Consider the following 21,238-nt stretch of genomic DNA (forward strand, 5'->3'; position numbering starts at 1 on the left):
TTGGGTGTTAATCCTTGAGAGTTAGGGTTTCTAGCCCATTTAGTGTGTGAATGATGGTGCAATTGGTCCCTTCTTGTGTTGAGGCTTCGGATTTGGATCCAAAGAGGTCCAGAGACCTTAACTCCCTGATCTTTATGGGGTGACATTGGGTAATATGAGCTTAGGGTGACATATTGAGTCCATTTCTTCAAATAGAGCCATTAGGTCTTTGCATGGGCATCAAGATCCAGACTTTACGTATTTATATTGCTTAAGGAGGCCAGATCTATGGGTTAGAGGAACGGATCTGACCTCAGGAGGTCATTTGAGCTTGAGCATGGCATGAACTCGCCGAGTCCCAAGAACAGACTCGACGAGTAGGGCTAGGGTTTCCCATAGTTCACTCAGTGAGTAACTTGCCGAGTTGGGGGAATGACTTGGTGAGTCAGAGGGAAATAGAGGACTGGAGTTCAAGGCGGAACTTGCCGAGTTCATAATGGGACTCGGCGAGTTGAGTCGGGGTGGCCCCGCGATTCATGCCAGGTGTAACCTGTCGAGCGGGGGAAAGACTCGATGTGTCATGCGAGACTAGAGTCGCCCAAATGTACTCCGTGAGTCGGGTTAAAGTTTGACCGTTGACTTTTGTTGACTTTGAGGGTTTGGTCAACATTGGGGTCTTTGTGTCAAGAGAGGGGTAAAATGGTCTTTTACCCTTCTGAGGGTGCCAAGAGAGGGTTGAGTCGAGTCTCGAGAGTTATATTTATGAGAGTATTTACTTTATGTGATTAGGCGGAGGCTAGGCTATATTCCTACCGAGTCAGAGATTTACCGAGACATCCGAGGTGAGTCTTCTCACTATACTTGCCTAGAGTGGTAACAAAGTTATGTGCTAGTGTATTGTTAAGTTATGTGCCAGTGTAATTGTATGCTATTTATAGTTATTGTGATATGTGATATGCATGATTCAGAGTTTCCAAAGATAGGACCAGTGGGTCCATAGAGTTAGGGCTAGAGGGCCCACACAAAGTTGGGACTGGAGGGTCCCACTAAGACACACTGACCAGAGGGTCAACAGAGTTATAGCCTTGAGTGGCTAATATGTGTTAGAGTGATATTTTGGGGAACTCACTAAGCTTTTATGCTTACAGTGTTATGTGTTATGTGTTTCAGGTACCAGTGATGATCGCGGGAAGGCGCCGACATGATCTGTACACACACCCACAGAGTTTATTATGATTTGATCTTGGGATTTGTAATGAGATAATGTTGATACATTGTTTTCTTGAAAGTAATTATGAATGAATTTATATGGTTTTAAAAAGTGAAAAATTGTTTTAAATTTTACGGTGTTACAATGAACTAGGTGGATTTCATTGTTTTAAAAGGCGCGTCATGGCGTCCATCAATGTGTGCTATTGTGTGAGCCGTGATATAGCTGTTATGAAAACGTTTAAAGTTGGTTTGTTAAACATGACGTTTAAATATCGTGTCAATGCGAGCCTTATCGCATTATGACATGTGTTTTTTTAAGACACATATTTTTTAGATTTTTTGTTTTTGTAATTTTTTTATCGGACCTAAAACAATTGAGTTTTGTTAATTTTTTTTATATTAAATGATAATATAACATTTCTAAAAACTTGATAAATTTCATGACTTAGGCTTGACCTTGCCGTCACACTTATGCCTTACGTTATTTAGAATCTTGGTGGATGCTACGTGTAACTCTTGGAAGCAGAGGCAGATTTAGGGGATTCTCGGGATGGCCGACCCAACCCCTTAAGTTTTGCAGCACAATTTAAATTTTTTCGTGCGTGCTATCCATAAATCATGTGTGCAACCTCTGAGAACTTGTCCTTGTGTCTGCCACTACTTGGAAGTACAATAATTCAGAAAAGGGCACAGTACGCGTTGCATAAAAGTGGTACACGCCTCATGTTTTCCGATTGGAGGGATTTTCGTCACGAACAGAAGTTACTAAGTGTCGCGTCCGGTCTAGGAACATGTCGTGTAATATGAACAATGTTTGGACTCAACTTGTCTTTGCCAAACACATGTCCCGTCTTTGTTTTATGTTCTCCATGTTGATCTGTGTCAGTTGGATCATGTTCCTTGTAAAACGTTGCCTCATATTTATGCAATTACAAAACAAAATTACAAAAGGATCCTCTAACATAGTAAGGCAAACAAGAAAAATGATGTTTGCAATGTGTTTGCATTCGAGGAAACTAGTGTGTGAGAGTTTTTCGATTTTGGAATAGACTCTACCGAGTCATAATTTAAAAATTAAAGGCACACACATAAAAATTAGGAATAAGTGAACGAAACAGAAATTGAAAACAAGGTCATAAGATAAGTGAAACTGAAGCGACAACTTTCGATAAACTAAATGCGTGTGTGTGTATATATATATATATATATATATATATATATATATATATATATATATATATATATATAGGGCTAGGTTATAATGTAGATGGACAATTATTGTGTCGACGTATGGACACTGCTATTCTATGAGAATTACTAATTGAATAAGTTGTTTAGTAATGCGAATACGTTAAATCTTACAAAAATATCGTCATTTTCATGCATTCTCACTAATTTTTATTCATTTTTGTTATCAAACATCGTTTTTCACTCATTTTAATTTTGACAGAATACAAATCAATAAACATTCTGACAACATTCTGACAGAATGAGAATAATAATAAAAAGTCTATAATAAAATTATAGACGATTTAGTTAGTGAGAATGCGTGTTAATGACAATGTTATATATATATATATATATATATATATATATATATATATATATATATATATATATATATATATTGATTTACAAAAAGCAAATAAAACGTGTTACATGAAGTATGAATGCAAGCGATAATCTAAGGGGCATTGTTGTTGTCACGTCTTTTGAAAATTGTATTTGCAACAACTTGGTTTTGCTTGGAATAAACAAGCAAACAGATCACACATTGAGAACCATAATATTTAATGTGATTCACTCTATATCAATAGGGTAGAATTGAGTATTTAATGTGTGTATGAAGTAGGTGAATTTTATTGTTTTAAAAGGCGCGTCATGACGTCGATCAATGCGTGCTATTGTGTGAGCCGTGATATAGCTGTTATGAAAACGTTTAAGGTTGGTTTGTTAAACATGACGTCTAAATATCGCGTTATGGCACGTGTTTTTTTAAGACACATATTTTTTAGATTTTTTGTTTTTGTAATTTTTTTATCGGGCCTAAAACAATTGAGTTTTGTTAAATTTTTAATGATAATATAACGTTTCTAAAAACTTGATAAATTTCATGACTTAGGCTTGACCTTGCCGTCAAACTTACGCCTTACGTTATTTAGAATCTTGGTGGATGTTACGTGTAACTCTTGGAAGCAGAGGCGGATTTAGGGGATTCTCGGGATGGCTGACCCAACCCCTTAAGTTTTGCAGCACAGTTTAAATTTTTTGAAATTTTTTCGTGCGTGCTATCCATAAAATCATGTGTGCAACCTCTGAAAACTTGTCCTTGTGTCTGCCACTACTTGGAAGTACAATAATTCAAAAAAGGGCACAGTACGCGTTGCATAAAAGTGGTACATGCCTCGTGTTTTCCGATTGGAGGGATTTTCGTCACGAACATAAGTTACTAAGTGTCGCGTCCGGTCTAAGAACATGTCGTGTAATATGAACAATGAAATTTTCTTACGTCGAGTAATTTGGACTCAACTTGTCTTTGCCAAACACATGTCCCGTCTCTGTTTTATGTTCTCCATGTTGATCTGTGTCAGCTGGATCATGCTCCTTGTAAAACGTCACCTCATATTTATGCAATTACAAAACTAAAACTCTGTAAAAATCCAAACTACAAAAAACATCATATTGGAAAAAAAATCCGCCGGACTAAAAACAAAACTAACAATAAAAATACAAGCTTTTAATGAAATCAGTAACTAGGGCTGTTAATCGGGTCAACCCGATCAGGTTTCGGGTTAAATGGGTCGGGTTAGTCGGGTTTGCAAAACTAAAAATTTTACCCGAAATCCGACCCTATTAAGGTACGGGTTAGTCGGGTTCGGGTTAATCGGGTGAGGTTAATCGGGTTGAAATGTAAGTCAGACTAATGTTTTTCCATTTGAGAAAATCAAGTAATAGTACAAGGACTCAATATGTAAATTGCTAAAAAATGTAAAATTCATTATGCTGTTAGTAGGTTACATAGAAAGTAAGATGAATTCAATTTGTATCATTTTTAAATCAATTATTAATATAAGGACTGAAAATGTAAATTTCGAGAAAATGTTTGTTTATTTTGTTATTTACACAACCTTCGTCGTCCTCGATGAGAAAAAAAATTAAGGGTTTTGTCTTCATGATATGATTTTACCTTTAAACGAAGAGAAATAAAGTCAAAGAATAACAATAGCTATAAAGTGTTGTACTGTACAAACTGTTAGTTAAACGGGTTGACCCGAAACCCGTTTTTTTTAAAAAAAATAACCCTAAACCCGACCCTAACTTCAATTTGGGTTTGTCGGGTTAACCCGAATAACCCGATTAGAAATTTTGACCATATTAAACCCGACCCTAATTACCTTATTCGGGTTTGGTTTGGGTCGGGTCGGGTTAGTCGGGTTCGGGTTTTTTTGACACTCCTATCAGTAACCACATAATCCAAACAAAATAAACCGTTTCCCAGCAACGATGTCAAAAACTTGATGTATAAAATTTAGTTTTAAATTAATAACTAATTTCACCATAACTAGAGACTACTACACAACTCGGTAAACATTATCAACATGCTACATCAACATTGGATTAGTGGTAAAAAGGTCGTATTTTAATAGAGGGTTGAGTGTAAAACGTGCTTCCCCTCTCTATGAAAATCCATGTGTTCGAGTTTAAGTTCGTTCATTTATCCGGTCAATTTTTTAACTGATAATGGCGTTGCAACTTACATTGCAAACCTTGTCAACATGTCTCGTTAGCATTTAAAGTGAGTAAACCTTGTGATAAAGAGAAAAAGGCTAAAAATTTTGGGCTAAAACATAAAACAATATATAAATAATGATTTTTTTGGAATTAACCTTAGTTATATTTTCATCGATAAAACGTTGTATAAGTAGTTGGCCTAGAATAAATAAAACTAAAAGCAAACTATTAAGAAATTATGCATAAAAAAGGAAAATTGGTCTGCTTAAAGAAGGGAAGATAACCTCTCAATGAGTTAAAATAAAGTAGCGAGCCACATAAACAATAAACAATATACATACAAAGTCAAATAGTGAAACACTACTCGCTAATATACTTTAAAATACATATAAAATCATTTGATTTTAAATCCAAAATAGTTTTTAATTTCAAAAGTGCGGAAAATATAGTTCCATAGTTCAAAACAACTTTAATTTCTTTAAAATGGGCAAGGTGTAATCAATTAACATTCATTACAGAGTTCAATGTTAGCATACAAGTCAATCATTTAGATTATGGTGACTTGGTAAAACATATGAAAGATATTGTGGATAAACTATTGATCCATGTTCAAATCCTGACACTACTTAACCCTTGTGGCCATGGATGTTCGTCTGCAGTCAGGGCCGGTTCTAAGAATTTAAATTCCCAGGACGAGGCAGAAAAAAAAGGCCCTTAGGCCCTAACGTGTAACAGCTAACTGACAACCTGTAACGCACTCCACATGTTTAACATAAATATAACCCTTCTTGAAAACTGATGGATAAACATGTGCTATGTCTACACCCCTTTTTATATTTTTCATTCAATTTTGAGGTGAAGGACATGTTTCACCGATAACACACCGTATATCACTTGTTCATTTATAGAATTTAATATCCATCAAACCATACCTTGAAGACGGTTCCTTAACCTCTTATTACCCAACAAAATATTATCCAATTCTTCATTAAACACTCGATTTTCATTATTTGGTTTCTTTACAAAACCCTCAAAAACATCATAAATTCTCCTGAATCTTTTCGCCTGGATCTATCCCCATACAAACATCATCTATAAAGTGTACATTTTCAACTTCTTGAAAACCTCCAACTTTTAAGGCTTTTGGAAATATGACTTTGTCTTGAAAATGTGGTTCAACCAAGATCTTTTCAACTTGGTGGCAACTATTACATGTTTCACTATGGAGATTATCATCCATAGTTATAACACTCAATCTAACTCCATGAACCAGATTACTACATCCCCTTTTGAACTCTGCAACATACGTTTTGATACCTTTTTGTTGGTGTTAATCCTTAAAACAAGAAAAATTACAGGAACATTCTGCAAGTCTTGTGTGTGCAAGAAACTTTCTTTACACATGAACACACACAACTCCACAAAAGTTACAACTTACGTGAGTTGATTTATGGAGTTTCAAACCATGTGTATGCATTCTTTCTAGCCTAAAATCCTACGTAGATGTTATTTTCTAAACCTGGAGTGGTAGAACCCTAATATTGTGTTCACAGATACTAAAATAACTCAAAGATTTGGGTTAGGAAAACTAGGAGTAACCTGGAATGGCATGAAAATTAAAACATACATAAATCATGTTGATTTATTGAAAGTTTATCAATAGTATTACATTTGCTATCCAACAATCTGATTTCTGATTAACACTAAACAATCAACATAACCTCATAATCTGATAATTCAGTGATTTGGCAATTCCGATTCAAGGCTTGGAACAAGAAGAAAGAAGAAAGCTTTTACCTGGAAATCGTTGCACGCTGATACTATGTTGCACGCTACTAAATCGGTGGACAATTTCACAGAGGTGGTCGATTGGTTGTACGATTTTGGATATCGACTTCACTTCTGTTTTCTCTTCTGGTGGAGTGTGGTCAACGAGCGATTGATGACCTTCATCCGTTTCTTTTTGGGCTATCGTATATATAAAGAAAAAACAACTTTGGGCCCCTAAAATAAATGGGCCCTGTGCGTATGCCATGTTCGCCCATGATCTAATCTGGGCCTATCTGCAGTGACTCCAGGATATTAGACATAACCTCATGTTTTGCAACGAAAGATTATTCAGTGCGTAAAAGCTGACCCTAAAACCCTAGTTAGGGAAGTCCCATTTTCCAAAATGTTTTACGTTGTTATTATTGTGTTATGTAAAAGATATATTAAATGATATACCATACAAGTCGTGGCCTTCAAGACATTTTCACTATCTTTTACAAAATTAATCTAAGATATTTAATTTTAGCACATATTAAAATGTAGTTAAGTTATGAAATGTCTATAGAGATTACTCAAGGTTAAACCATTCTTAGTAAGTAATTATGACAATCTTTACATCCATTTTAAAATTGGTCTTCATGGTTGACAATTCTTGCGGTTTTGGTCCCTATGTCGGTAATGTTGATCTCCATATGTTAAATGCCTATAAATTTATGAAATTATCCCTAATGTTTTCATTTTTTACATTGTCATTTTATAAATTATAGGGGTATTTCTATTTAAAAAAGACGAAAATGGAGTTAAACGCAATCGTTCACTATTTTCAGCTTCACCCCACTACACTCTCACTCCCACTTTATCTCGACACCGACTACAAATCTTCACCCCATCGGAAACTACAAACCCCTTCATTGGTACCTCATCCGCCCATCTTCATTGTATCAACTCCCACTCCAAATCTTGTTGTCACATTAGCTCAAATCCTCGTCCCCATCATTGATATCCATAGTTGCAACTTTGACAAAGCATTCTTAATCATCTACAATGACGATTCTCCATATTTATTTATCGATCACCATCTCTAATAATCATTCTCTCTTGCACGACAATGAGTCTCTCCCTCTCTCTTTTTGTCGATTGAAAACGCTGATTGTTTCTATCCCTCTCTTTTTCAATCACATCACCTACAACGGCTATGATGCTAGCAGTGGTGGAGGCTATGGTTCCCTAATCGATGTATTCAATGGTGGGTTTGGAGATTGTGTGGGTGTTTGGTGTGAGGTATGTGGGGGGCAAATAATAAATTATAAGAAGAAAATAATAATAAGGAAATAAAAGATAAGAAAAAACAAAAAACAAATACAAAAACATTTTAATCATTTAATAAACAAAAAGACATTAGACCAAATGTGTAATTTACTCTAAATTACAGTTTAAAAAAATAATAGAAAATTAATAATTAGTAGCGGTTTCCTGACGTCACTCTATGCTTTCCCAATTGTTATCATCATTTTAGCCGTAATCTCACATCTCCAATACCCAACTTTCTCCACAACCTCCAACCGCTTCCGATCGACGAAAACGATGGTGATGAACAGCCCGCTGGTGGTGGCTGTGGCCAACATCTCCGCCGATTTATGCCAGTACATAGCTTGTAACCCCGAAAGATTACACAGCCAACAAGTTCTCCATCTCCTCTTCTGCTTCCCCTTTCAACAGTTTCGCCGTTTCGCCCTTTGTGTTTGGACTTTCTTCTGTTTCCCTCCGCATACCAATTACACCTCTTCCTCATCTTCCTCCTCCGTCTCGTCTGATGAAGATTCGCACTCCGATTGATCCGTGAATCCTCCAGTTCTATGTAATGTGATCTCCTCCTCTCGTGTATAATTTCTTCGATGTCGTTTAGTTTCTGAAAAATTGTAAGGTGAATCATCTAGTAGTTGTTTTGTGATAATAAGTATATAGGATTTGCTTTATATCATTCTGATTTCCGTTTAAATTGATCGGTTTTTGTTAATTGTTTGTACTACAATGTTATATATAATTTTTGATTCCATACTCTTAACATTATTCGGATGCAGAATTGAAATAAGTTTGATTTTTAGGGTTGATGCAAGTTGGGAACAATCGTTTTTGTTGAATTAAGTTGATTGGAACTTGGTATAATTCTTAGAACTAAATTTGATTTGATTGCCTAATCATTCAATTGTTGATCCAAATTGATATTGTATCATTGATTCTATGGCATTTGGACAGTGGGAATCATGATGTTCTTTGAAAGATCAATTTGTTATAAATTTTTATATTGGGACTTTTGATGCACTTTTAGAATTTAAAACCCATTTTTGTACGGATTACTTTCTGTCTACTATTGTTCTACATGAGTGGTTCATCCTTTATCTTCATTGATTTACAGTCACTTGAATTACAAGCTTGTCATCCATGAAGGTTTTTGTGTCTAGAATAGAAATTAGATGATCATATTCCATGACTTATAAGCTTCTGATCTTAATACAATCATGCTGATTGCACATTTTACTATCCATGTGTTTTACTTTGTTTTTGTTACACATGACAACACATGAAAAAACTAGACTAGATCGATCTAACTTTCTAGGTTATTTTATATAAGTAGTATCATGACTTTTGAATTGGAAGTGAGAGTGATACTCGTCTCTTTTTGGTTAACAAAAAGTTACAATTATTGTTCTATTTGCACTCCAATACATGTATTGGAATACAATATATAACCATATCAATTGGGGACTAGCTTTTCGTATAAAACTTTCTTTTTATGATTTAAACCAAAAGACTGAACTAGCTTTTCGTTGTTGTGACCAAAGGGGAATGTAGCCTAATGGTTTTAGGAGTCGATGGAAAAATATAAATTTAAGTATAGAGTAACGTGTGTGTAAAAAAATCAACCAAAAGACTAGTAACTTAAACTATCTCAAATCATTGACCATTTTGAATTTTTTTTTTCTAAGATAATTAATTTATATCACTATCAATATGAAATGCATTATAAGGGTCTCATCTAAATTTGTCATTTTTATACACATACGTTAATGTTTTAAAATGAAATATTACATGGCAAATACATCTTTAAATATTATTAAAAAAGAAACTTTGTGACATCACTTTCAACAATCAAGGTCATTGATTGTGTTTCATTCATATATTTTATACCGTTAGATCGTTATGCTGACATCATCATTTAGTCAACTTTTTTTTGGTCCACCAATTTGATGAAATCTATTAATGACAATTATTTTTAACATTAGGAAATCTATTAATTACAATTAAATCTAAACCAAAAATAAAATTATTTTTAAAATTAGGAAATCTATTAATGACAATTAAATATCACCAAAAATAAAATTATTTTTAAAATTAGGAAATCTATTAATGACAATTAAATCTCATCAAAAATAAAATCTTTAAATATTATTAACAGAGAAACTTTGTGATATCATTTTCAACAATCAGGCTCATTGATTGTGTTTCATTTATATATTTTCTACCGTTAGATCGTTATGCCGACATCATCATTTAGTTAACCTTTCTTTTTGGTCCACCAATTTGATGAAATCTATTAATGACAATTATTTTTAACATTAGGAAATCTATTAATTACAATTAAATCTAAACCAAAAATAAAATTATTTTTAAAATTAGGAAATCTATTAATGACAATTAAATATCACCTAAAATAAAATTATTTTTAAAATTATGAAATCTATTAATAACAAATAAATCTCACCAAAAATAAAATTATTTTTAAAATTAGGAAATTTATTAATGACATCATCATTTGGTCAACCCCACTCATCATTACCCGTTTCTTTTGCTCTGGTTTGAAAATCTTTAACACAATCATTATTTTCTTTTCAATTTATTGCAGGGAAGAAAATATGAAGATCAATGGTGCTGGAAGATACATAAGAAAGATTCTCCCACTAATTTAAATGATGTGTACATCTTCTTTCATAACGATTCAATTGATTCCCCTTTCTACGATCTCGAATCCAGATACAATTTTTCTTGTCATGTCTCTATACGCAGACAATCCATAATCTTATCTCTTTGATTCCTCCTTATGTAACCTCGAATCCCTTTCATCTTATGATCGCAACCGCAAGCACTCATCTATTTCGTCTCCTTCCCTTTCTTCATATTTCTTGCGTTTCACTTTAGGGCTCTCATTCTTCCAGTTAGTTATTTGTTTCTCCGCACAACAACTTATAATTGACTTGTTATGTTTCGATTTCTGGTGTTTCTTTCTCAATTTGATGAAAAAACCTAATTTCTACCCTTGCTTTCAGGAATTAGGGGAATCGTCGCTCCTTCTTCGCTTCCCTCTTTCTATCTGTTGCAGAAACTAGAAAGACGACATACACATACAGTTAATGCGTTCGTCTTTTTGATTTATTCATAGGTTTGTTTTCTGCACCACTCTAACATTTTGCTCTGCATTTTATATGATTTTTGTTACTGTTTTCTTCTTTTCCCTCATTTTTTTCACCATTTTCTTCACGGCTATCTTGATGTTGATTTTGGGTTTTTGTTGAACACAATTATGATATGTGTTCTTGATGTCAACTAGCATTCACTCAGTACCTCAAGGACATCTAACACCATCTTGCAAATACCATTTTTTTATGGTATCAGTAGATGAAGATAAACAAAAAAGGGAATAAAAAAGGAGTCGATTTGCATTAGGTAGCAATTCAATCTTCAAATATGTTTCTTGCTAGATTTTTTTTGTTGTTAGTGATGGAACAAATAATATGATAGTTAAATATATATCTTTTTGTATTTACTTTTTGTTGTAGAAAATGATAGAATAGACAAAGAAGTTCTCGTCAAAAGATATTAGGTGAGTTATCCAGAGTTCAGATTGATTGGGTAGTTGGTAAAATAATATAAAAAAGTGGTCAACATTTATCTGTATGATCATAAAAAATAGAAGTGGTCAAATAATTTTTTAATTTTGCCTTTAAAATAAAATAAAACTTTTTCTTTTGGACTAAAAAAGAGTATCGAAAAACTCCCAAAATAAGACGCCCAACACTCAGATGAACACACTCATTAAAAAAAATGTTTTTATTTTTTACTGAATTTTTAATATATTTTTCCTATTTTATGTAGATTCCAACCAGTTTCTTTCATGTTGATCTTCATCTTAGAAACCTTGCAATTGGCTCGGATGAATCATGAATCATTAATATACTATGATTTTGGTATGATGAGAGAGATTAAATCCTTGACCAGAAAAAATTGATAGATCTTTTCATGCAATTTATGAAAAAGTTGCAAAAAATGTATGAATTTTTTTTATTTATTTTGCTAATACTATAAAGTAGGGATACCATAATGTAGTTTTGTAGGTACTCGAATAGAATTTATATTTGGATTAAGATTAAAAAGTATTACGTTATCATTACAGATTATGAACAATTTCATAAGTCTTGAAGCACTTCAACCCATTGAAGACATGCCGTCAATATGTAAAAGTTGAGAGAAGAAGTGTGAGAAATTTTTTTAAAGCTCTGGAGCATTTGAGGTTATTAGGTATGTATTGTATGTAGTTCTTCAGTTTATATTCATATCATTAAGCCGTTATTTGATGCTTAAGCTATTGAGACAAAAAAAAATTGTAATGACCGTGTACTATCAAAGTTCATCATCGGGAAGATTTGAGATTTTTATGTATAAAAGGTTGATTATCAAAACAAAATATATCCACTTCTAAGAATTTATAAAATTTATATATTTTTCAGTATAACCAATCAAAAAATGGTGTTTTGCCATCAAGTTCCATTTGGCCTTATTTCTTACTTTCTTAGGTAATATATCATCGAGGTAATGAGATACAATGCCCTTCACTGGAATAAAAAACCAACCGTGAGACACTATACTTGAGAATCTTTGTAGTTAGGTCATTCTTAAGATTCTTACATTTGAAGACCAAACGTGTTCTAACCTTATTCCATAATATACATGCTTTCTAAAAGTGCAATTATTATCTGATTTATATGGTTGTATAACTTTGTATTTTTTAAGAGAAGCAAGAATCGCACATGATGAGAGCCGAAGTATGTGTAAAAGGGATATGAAAGTGGATGTTACCCAAAAATGGATGTTGGAAAATCAATTGCATATGCTTCACTTGCATTAACCAATATATTTGCTTTCCAAGATCCAGTATAGTTAAGTCGGATGCATATGTTGTCAAAAAGGATCTTAGGTTTGGCTTATTTATTTATTTTTAATTTCCTTATAGGTAAATTGACATTTTCATTATTAAAATGATGTATGTGTGAAGTAAGTATGAACAAAGAGCGTTTCTTTTTTGTAGCCATCTAAAGTTTGGTAAATGACCCTTTTACACTTCTTTTTTAGGGCATTTTATTTTCATTTTTTTTAAAATCTTTTAACTTTTGTGTAGCACCCGGTTCTTGGTACGTAAATGTTATTTGAGTATTTCCTTTCTTTTAGCCTTGGACTCGGCGAGTCATAGGTCCGACTCGCCGAGTGGATGCGGGACCCGGGACACGTTTAAGTTGGTGACTCGGCGAGTCCATATCCCGGACTCGGCGAGTCACAGCTGTTGGATGAAACCCTAAGTTTCAGGGGTTTGCACCCTATTTAAAGGACTTATCAGCCCCAAGCCGACCCCCATTGACCCTTAGAGCCCTGTATCTCTCGTTCTAAGCTATTCTTTGTGGGTTTGAGGTTAGTGTGTGTGTTTTTGAAGGCTTTGAAAGAGGAAGGAAGTAGATCCAGAAGAAGGGAAGCCATCCAAGCGTTATTTGTGTTCTTCCAGCAGTTCCTTTGAGGTATAACCCGTTTTCCCCTTGATTCTATGCTTAAAACTTCATTTGGGTCCTTCTTGATCAAATCCCCAAGCTTGTATGTGCCTTGTATGTTGTAATAAGGCGTTTGGCCTTTGAATCTAGGCAAGATTGAGCTCCAGGGGCTCAGATCTGTTAGCTTTTTGGCCCCATGTTGCTTATTAGCCCTAGATCTACCCTTTTGAGACATTTTGAGCCCTAAAATCCATATTGGTGAATATCCACACGTAAAGTTGGAAACTTTACGTGTGATTCGTGTCCTAGAAGTCTAGATCTATGAATGGCATGGACTGGAATCGAGCAAATCCGTGTATTCAGTAGGTGCATGGCAACGACTCGGCGAGTCGTTCATATGACTCGGCGAGTCTGTTCGCGAGTCTCCGAGTTTGTCCCCTTTTTCGTAGTATCGAGTGAGCAGTGAGTCACGGGGTGTGACTCAGTGAGTCGGAAGCTTAACTCATCTATGGAGGTACTCGGCGAGTCAATGCCCTGACTCGGCGAGTTCAAGGCAATCTCCTTAGATCAAGAACAGACTCGATGAGTTGTTCATACAACTCGGCGAGTCTTCGCATAAGTGTTCATCGGATGAAGATGAACTCGGCGAGTTGTTCATACAACTCGGCGAGTAGGATGAAGGACTTGAATATTGGTTAAGAAGGTGAACCCGTCGAGTCGTCGCCTAACTCGACGAGTAGGACCAGGATTCAGGACAGTCGTTTGCGTAGGGACTCGGCGAGTTGGAAAGCCAACTCGGCGAGTCGAGGTCAACTGAAAAGTTGACTCTGACTTTGACTTAGGGCAAGGTCAGGGGTAAAATGGTCATTTTACCCAAAGGTCAGTGAGCAGTGTTTGATTGAGTTTATTGTGGGAATTGCAGCCGGAGGGTTTCCGGAGCAGCAGCAGCAGTAGTAGGTGATCAATTCCCACACAGACCAGCAGCTATTTCGAGGTGAGTTTCCTTTCCAGTAGGAACGGGTCCAAGGCACCAAGGCCGACCCGTGTAGACGAGATGTTAGTACTAGAGTGTGGGCCGAGCCCGTATCTCTGGGTTTAGTCAAGTAAGATATATGTGTTAATATGGTAGAATTGCTAATACTTGTTGTCTGCGTGATACTTGTATGTTATGAGTTGGCGGTTGAGTGTGGGCAGGGCCCGTATCTCTCCGAGGTTGGAGTGTGGGCTAGGCCCGTATCTCCCAGATAGCGAAGTGTGGGCAGGGCCCGTATCTTCACAAGTGTGGGCGAGGCCCGTATCTCCCGGCTAGCGAAGTGTGGGCAGGGCCCGTATCTTCCCGAGTGTGGGCAAGGCCCATAACTCCTAGCTGAACAATGGTTGTCATATGTTGCATGGTATGTGGTATTATGGGGGAACTCACTAAGCTTTGTGCTTACAGTTTTCAGTTTTGGTTTCAGGTACCTCCTCAGCTAGGGGAAAGGAGTCGGCGCGGTAGCGACACGTCACACACACACTCTCCGGTTTCCGCATTTACGAGCTTCACTGAGATTTGTACTCTGATATTTTGATCGAATGTATGAATTGGCTTTTAGACATGGTTCACTTGTGTGATGACTTGATCAGACAATGTTTTAACTTTTAATATTTTCCAAAAGTAATGTTTTAAAACGAAATTTTTGGTCATGAAAATTGGGTCGTTACATTTTGCATTATAGGAGTATTGATTATGGACTGCACATCTATACGAATTATTCTAATTTCTTGACAGCTCAATATGAAGTCACCTCATAGGAATTCGACATTCAAAAAGCTTTTTAACTTGACACCAAATGAATTTCTCATCGTTGATTTTGTTATGCTCTCCATGAGAAAATTAGCCCTTCAGATATACTCGGACGGTTGGATTTGATTATGGACTGCACATCTACACGAACTGGTTCCTTATTATAGTTTCCAATTTCATTTTTAAAGAGTAGACTCTTCCTATATTCAAGAACTATTGAGTTTTATGCCAACTTATTGGTACACAAAACAAGGTTTTCATTGCAACTGTTTTTTTATTCTTTTATATGTTTTTTAGTGTATGATACAAAATTAGATGACTTAGGCCAATGTTATGAGCTATCATTTTAGAGTTTAATACCAATTGTAGCATTGTACTCCGAATTATTTTCATACAACGAAATTATGTTGTTTTTCCTTTTGTTTAATCCCAAAATGAACTTAAATGAAAATGAAAAATAACAGATAATTTAACTACAAAGACAACTTATAACATTTCAGATTCTAGGGAACATTTGACAGTTTTCATATAGGCCGCACTCGTGTTCTCCAGGTTAAAGTTTTTTGCCAACTCAAGAAAAAGAAGTACTTTGCCCCTTGATTAAAATTGAATTATATTTGGAGATATGTATAAATTGGTACTAGTACCCTTAATAAATTTTATGATATACACATGACAGACAAACACAAGGGTGTTGTCGTAACTTGAGTTAGAAATAGATTTACTTACAGGATTCTTGAAAAAACATTTATGTTATTTGCTAATGTCCAATGATCGTCAACACTAGTCTTTGATAGCTTCATCATCTTAGAAAGTTGAACAATAACATCAGAGAGGATAGGAGTGTAAACATCATATATGTCTGGAACTAAAAAAATCAATAACTGCAATAAAAAATGCAAAAGAGCTTGAAAGAATAATTCTTTTTGAAAGGTTAATTTTTTTTTAAATAACCTATTGCAATGAGTCAAATGTAATTCCCACAAGTGTTTGAGGACCCTCGTACACCAATCATATTATTATTATTACAAATCAATAAAACATTAACTCGAAGAAAATATAAAAAGTTGTAATTTTTTTAAAAAAATATGAATTTACTAGAAGATCATTAACAAATCGACTAATAGCATTAAAAACTCCAAATGTAGCACCAATTTGTATTGCATTAATTGATACATCAACAAGAAAGAAAAAAGACAACCGACATTGGTTCCCGAACCTGAGAAGAGTATAAATTAAAAAGATATCGTATTAAAGGTACTCATATGTGACAAGATCGTCCAACTAATAAACAAAAAACGTTGTTTACAAAGAGGTCATTAATTGGTTATAGACATTCAAACATTTCATTGTTTTTTTCAATGTTACCAATAAAACTAATTTTATTTCTACTACTTTCTTTTTAATTATTGTGCCAACTTTTTATACTTTTATATGTATTTTTTATATGTTCCCCGTGTTTTACGTGGGTCATAATCTAGTTTAATTGGAAGCGAAAAATACGAGAGGATGAAAGCAGACATATCCTAACCAAAGATATTTATAAGAGAATGAGTATTTATGCAAAATACAGTGTCACAAAAAGCCATAACCTATGAAAGATGATAAATTCTTACCTATATAGTTATAATTTATAAAAATACTAAAAATATTATATTATAATTAATATTTTAATAGTTAATATCAAACATTAAAATGAAATATTATTTAATATTTATTAAAAAAATAATTAGTTAATGAATAATAAAGATTTAAAATTTAATTATAATTGGAAAGTAAAATGAAATATAATTAATTAAATGGTTAGGACAAACTAAAAAAAATAATTCATATCAAACGGTTAAAACTGTATTTAACGTGCCACAGCTAATTTATAAACGAATTTACTTTTTAAATTTTTTTAAATTACAAGTCTCGCGAGATAACATTTTTTGATCTTAAAAAATTACCTAACTACTTAATATTTACAGTGAAAGGTGAAAAGTGAAAAATGAAAGAATAATTTGTTTCAAAAGTAAATTTTAAAATTGACATAGAATATAATATTTTTACGACAGTCTTGTTATAAAATTGGACTTTCTGGCATAAACAATGATCGACGATATTTATTTTTTTAAGTAACTTTAAATAATAATAACAAAAATTGGGTTCAGTGGTGCAGTTTGGACCTAGTTTCCCCTGGCCCATAGTCAAACTTTTTTTTTTTTTTTTAAAAATAAGACTATTATTTTACTTAATTAAATATTCGACTTAGTAAATTATTAACTTTAATTTAATCCAACATGATCGAAATCGTAGTCGTTACTTCATTCAACTCCTCTTTTTTCCTACCGTCTTCTCAAAAAACCCCCCACCGATAGCCGTCGTCCCCTGCCTCTCTCCGCCATGGCGTCATCCACCCAAACTCCTTCACAGGTGACTCGTTTGTTTTCCAATTCCTTTTCTGTTTTTTTCTCTTTCGGTTTGATGAAAGTTCAGATTGCAGAATATGATCCATTCGTGTTTGTTAGTTGCGAATCAAAACTAATTTTCAACGTTCAATCAACTTTGCTATGTTACGGAAACGATTAGAGAATTACGCCTGTTTTTCCTAATTATGATCGTTTGTCGTTCTTGTTTGACCTTTGGATTTACTAGAGTGATGCTACTGATGAAGTTTTGCAGCTGATCGAAGCTCATCAGGTACTTTCGTAACATGAATTTGTTTCCTCAGTGTGTGTGTGTATGTGTGTTTGTATTCATTTCTAAAAAATTATGGATGTTTGTTGTGTAATTTACAAGTGCTTTGTTTGTTATTGTAGAAGAAGGCTACTAGACTCCCTCCCATTGAGGAAGTCAGGACTATCCTTCATCATAGCATTCGTGGCATACTTTTAACTTTCGATCAGGTTCTTCTCAATTTTCTGTTTCCAAATAGTACTTTCAGTTCAGATCACTCATAAAACAAGGCTTTTCTTCATAAATCTCTCATGATTTTCATTTATTATTCAAACAAATCGAGATGTTCAATTTAACAATAGATTCTTAACCTGTTTTAGTTAAATTAGGAAGTATGATGGAGAAATCTTACTTACAACTTGAATATTAGCAAATAGATAATCACTCCATTGAAGTAATTAGATATTCCATTGGTGTTTGGAGGTGCTTTTTAATACTAAGTATCATCAAACAGATAATTATCATGTATTATGCAGAATTATGAGGGTCATCCTTCTGGATCAACAGTTGATTTTGCATGTGACACCAACGGATCTCCAATATTAGCACTCAGTAATTTGGCATCTCATACAAAGGTTGTAAACAAAACTCAAATTTAACAAATAAAGTATTTGCATTTCTTACAGATAATAGCTATATATAACAAATAAAGTACACTGCCAATATTGATCATATTTTCTACTCATTACCAAATGTTTAGCAATTTCAAATGTTCAATTTTATAATTTTGTTATTTTTGCAGGCACTTTTGGCTAATCCTAAATGCTCATTGCGTGTATCTAAAGATCCGGAAGATATAACAGATTTAATCATACATTTACATGGTGTTGCTGTTTCTGTAAGCCTATCACATTCCCCAATTCTTGAAACTTTTCTTTTCTTTTATAATTTTTCTTTAAATTAATCACTGAAAAATGGAAATCTTTTCGATCAAATTCTATAGGTTCCTGAAACAGAAAAAGAAAGTATTCGTACATCATATTTCGCAAAACACCAAGATGCATTTTTGGTGAACATTTTTTTTAAGTTTTATAGTATAATATAATTCTTTTTTACACTTTTGCCCTAATTTGAGGCCTTGACTTTTGTATCATGAAGGTTGACTTCCAATTTTTTCGATTTGAACCTAAATCTGTAACCTTTGTTTCTGGCACTGCCACTCCTTTGTTGAGATCAGGAGGTTTGTTTGTCCATCTGAAATTTGAAGTATTAAATTTTAAATTATTCGAGAAATATGATTATTATTATCATTATTTTTTTAATTTGTTCTTAAATTTGAGAATGGTAACAGAGTTTACAAGCAAGGATTTCAAAGAGGCAAAAGTGGATCAAATCTATCAGTTTTCTAAGCCTATAACGGTATGCCATTTAATAATTTCTCCTTTATTTTTATTCTCGTTGAAGTTTTAATTAAATAAGTTAATAATTTTTTTCATTGTAGTCTCACATGAATAAAGACCACTCAAATGATACAAAACTTATAGTTCAACACTCGACATCAATTCCGGTATTTTTTATTAATATTTTGTGTTAAATAAAGATTAATCTGTAAACATAATCCATGTAGTTTGAAAATAATATATTTATATTTTTCATTTTTAGTCCTTATTAAAATTATCAGCTTAGTGAAGTTTACTTGGATTTCTAGGTGGATTATGCAAACATGGTGGATGTCGATAGCCTTGGCTTCAATGTAAAGGTATAGGCTTCTTTTTGGTTTCTGGTTTGAAGTCCATTTTTTATTATTTAGTCATGATGCAAATTTAATTTTTTTACTATTTTTGTTTTATATTTTTATGGTAGGCTGGTTATAAAAATAGCAACTTTAAGCTTCGGATTCCGTTCCCTAGACGTGCTGAAGAAAGAAAGTGAGTCATGTCGTTTAACATATTGTTATATTAATGGAAAAATATTCATGGGCATTTTAGTAATTTTGTACACAAAAAATATTTGAAGAAACGTTAAAGGGCAAAGAGTAAGCAAGACACTGAAATAAGAGAAAGAAAGTTTGAATATTTTAAAAATGACAGAAAATGGGGTAAGAGTTTTAACAAAATGGAACTGGAGAAATTGTTTTTTGAGTGGTCCTCATCACTAAAAAATTTGATTTTTTAAAATTTCATAGCATTGCAAAATTGTTCAAATTTTCATTGAACTTCTTTTCTTTTGCTTTTTTAAGTTTTTGTAAAATAACTCAATACATGATGATATAATAGTTTCTTGTTTTTGGAATTAATTTCTCAAATTTTGTAGGGATGTGAAGACGCTCATAATCGAAATGCTTCAAGCTGCTAAGTCTCGAGTCAATTGATAAAAAAGACTTGGTGACATAAATGTTGTACTTTGTAACTTTTCTCTCCAAGCAAATGCAAATAATTTGTTGTAAATTTATAATTGGATTATACTTTCTATGGGGTTTAATAAAATGTACTATTTTTTTAACAACATTTTATTGATTAAGCTAGTAACTCACTAGGACAAGCATGGAATCCATGTTCACCCCCTTGTCACGAATGTCCAAAATAGAGGCGATGATACCTTTCCACAAACATCCCTATTATCATTCTCAAATCTATCTTCTTCTTTTTTTTTTTTTCGAATATTTTGATTCCATAACCTTAACTTATGTGTCCTCACAATTTATATGTATGTTTTTCCTTACATGTATATATGACCATATTCAAATAGGAACAATAATCCATGAGTATGTTAGGAACTATCTATTTTTTTTCTTTGATTGATATGAATATCGGTTTTTAGAAGTTAAAAATTATAATTTTGGTATATTTAATTTGTTTTTTTAAAAGAATATTGAAAAATAAAATCATTAATGAATAATATGTCTATTCAATTAATAGTACTAGGGATGAGTTTTTTGAGTGAAGAACCGAATCGGAACCGGACAGGGGTATTCAGTGATTCTCGATTCTTCCAATCAATCATTCTTGGTTTTTGGTTATTTCAATTACAAGACCGAACACATTCTTAGAGCATTAGGTGTGGGCAACAAGGTGCAACACCAAGTTGTGCCACCTCACATGTCACATAAGCAAGTGGTGTTATAACACCAAGTTGGGAAATGAACAACAAGATGCAACACCAACTTTTTAAAAATAAATATGTTTTCTTTTTAATTTTTTTTTCTGAAATTGTTTTTTTTTTTTATTTTTTTTTTATTTTTGGCATTTTTTTAATCACTAACATGAATATATTTTTTATAAAAAATAAAATT

The 21,238-nt window shown here is 33.4% G+C and overlaps 1 protein-coding gene and 1 long non-coding RNA gene across 3 annotated transcripts; both read left to right on the plus strand.

Moving 5' to 3' along the window:
- Positions 1-13,424: 13,424 nt before the first annotated feature.
- LOC145069465 (uncharacterized) lies at positions 13,425-15,194 on the plus strand. Its single transcript, XR_013689518.1, has 3 exons — positions 13,425-13,535; positions 14,428-14,899; positions 14,963-15,194. It is a non-coding gene; the product is annotated as an uncharacterized LOC145069465 (long non-coding RNA).
- Positions 15,195-17,574: 2,380 nt separating this feature from the next.
- On the plus strand, positions 17,575-20,451 carry LOC145092511 (non-canonical heme oxygenase HOZ, chloroplastic-like). 2 transcript variants are annotated; one of them, XM_079030456.1, is made up of 12 exons: positions 17,575-17,703; positions 17,926-17,970; positions 18,090-18,176; positions 18,483-18,581; positions 18,749-18,844; positions 18,950-19,015; positions 19,105-19,186; positions 19,298-19,365; positions 19,448-19,513; positions 19,655-19,705; positions 19,810-19,874; positions 20,260-20,451. In XM_079030456.1, the coding sequence occupies exons 1-12, from the start codon at positions 17,674-17,676 to the stop codon at positions 20,315-20,317; spliced, it is 813 nt and encodes a 270-aa protein (XP_078886582.1). In that variant the 5' UTR covers positions 17,575-17,673; the 3' UTR covers positions 20,318-20,451. The 2 variants fall into 2 exon arrangements, with proteins under 2 accessions (XP_078886582.1, XP_078886589.1); XM_079030463.1 differs by lacking the exon at positions 18,950-19,015.
- Positions 20,452-21,238: the final 787 nt, after the last annotated feature.

Source organism: Lactuca serriola, chromosome 1 (assembly GCF_051521515.1).
Source record: "Lactuca serriola cultivar US96UC23 chromosome 1, Lser_US96UC23_V15, whole genome shotgun sequence".
NCBI lineage: Eukaryota > Viridiplantae > Streptophyta > Magnoliopsida > Asterales > Asteraceae > Lactuca > Lactuca serriola.

Bases quoted from the DNA above. Each gene is read 5' to 3' on its own strand.
- LOC145092511 (XM_079030456.1), top strand. From the start codon at position 17,674: ATGGCGTCATCCACCCAAACTCCTTCACAG. The intron at 17,704-17,925 runs GTGACTCGTTTG...TGGATTTACTAG, and splicing joins CCACCCAAACTCCTTCACAG to AGTGATGCTACTGATGAAGT. The intron at 18,845-18,949 runs GTAAGCCTATCA...CAAATTCTATAG, and splicing joins TACATGGTGTTGCTGTTTCT to GTTCCTGAAACAGAAAAAGA.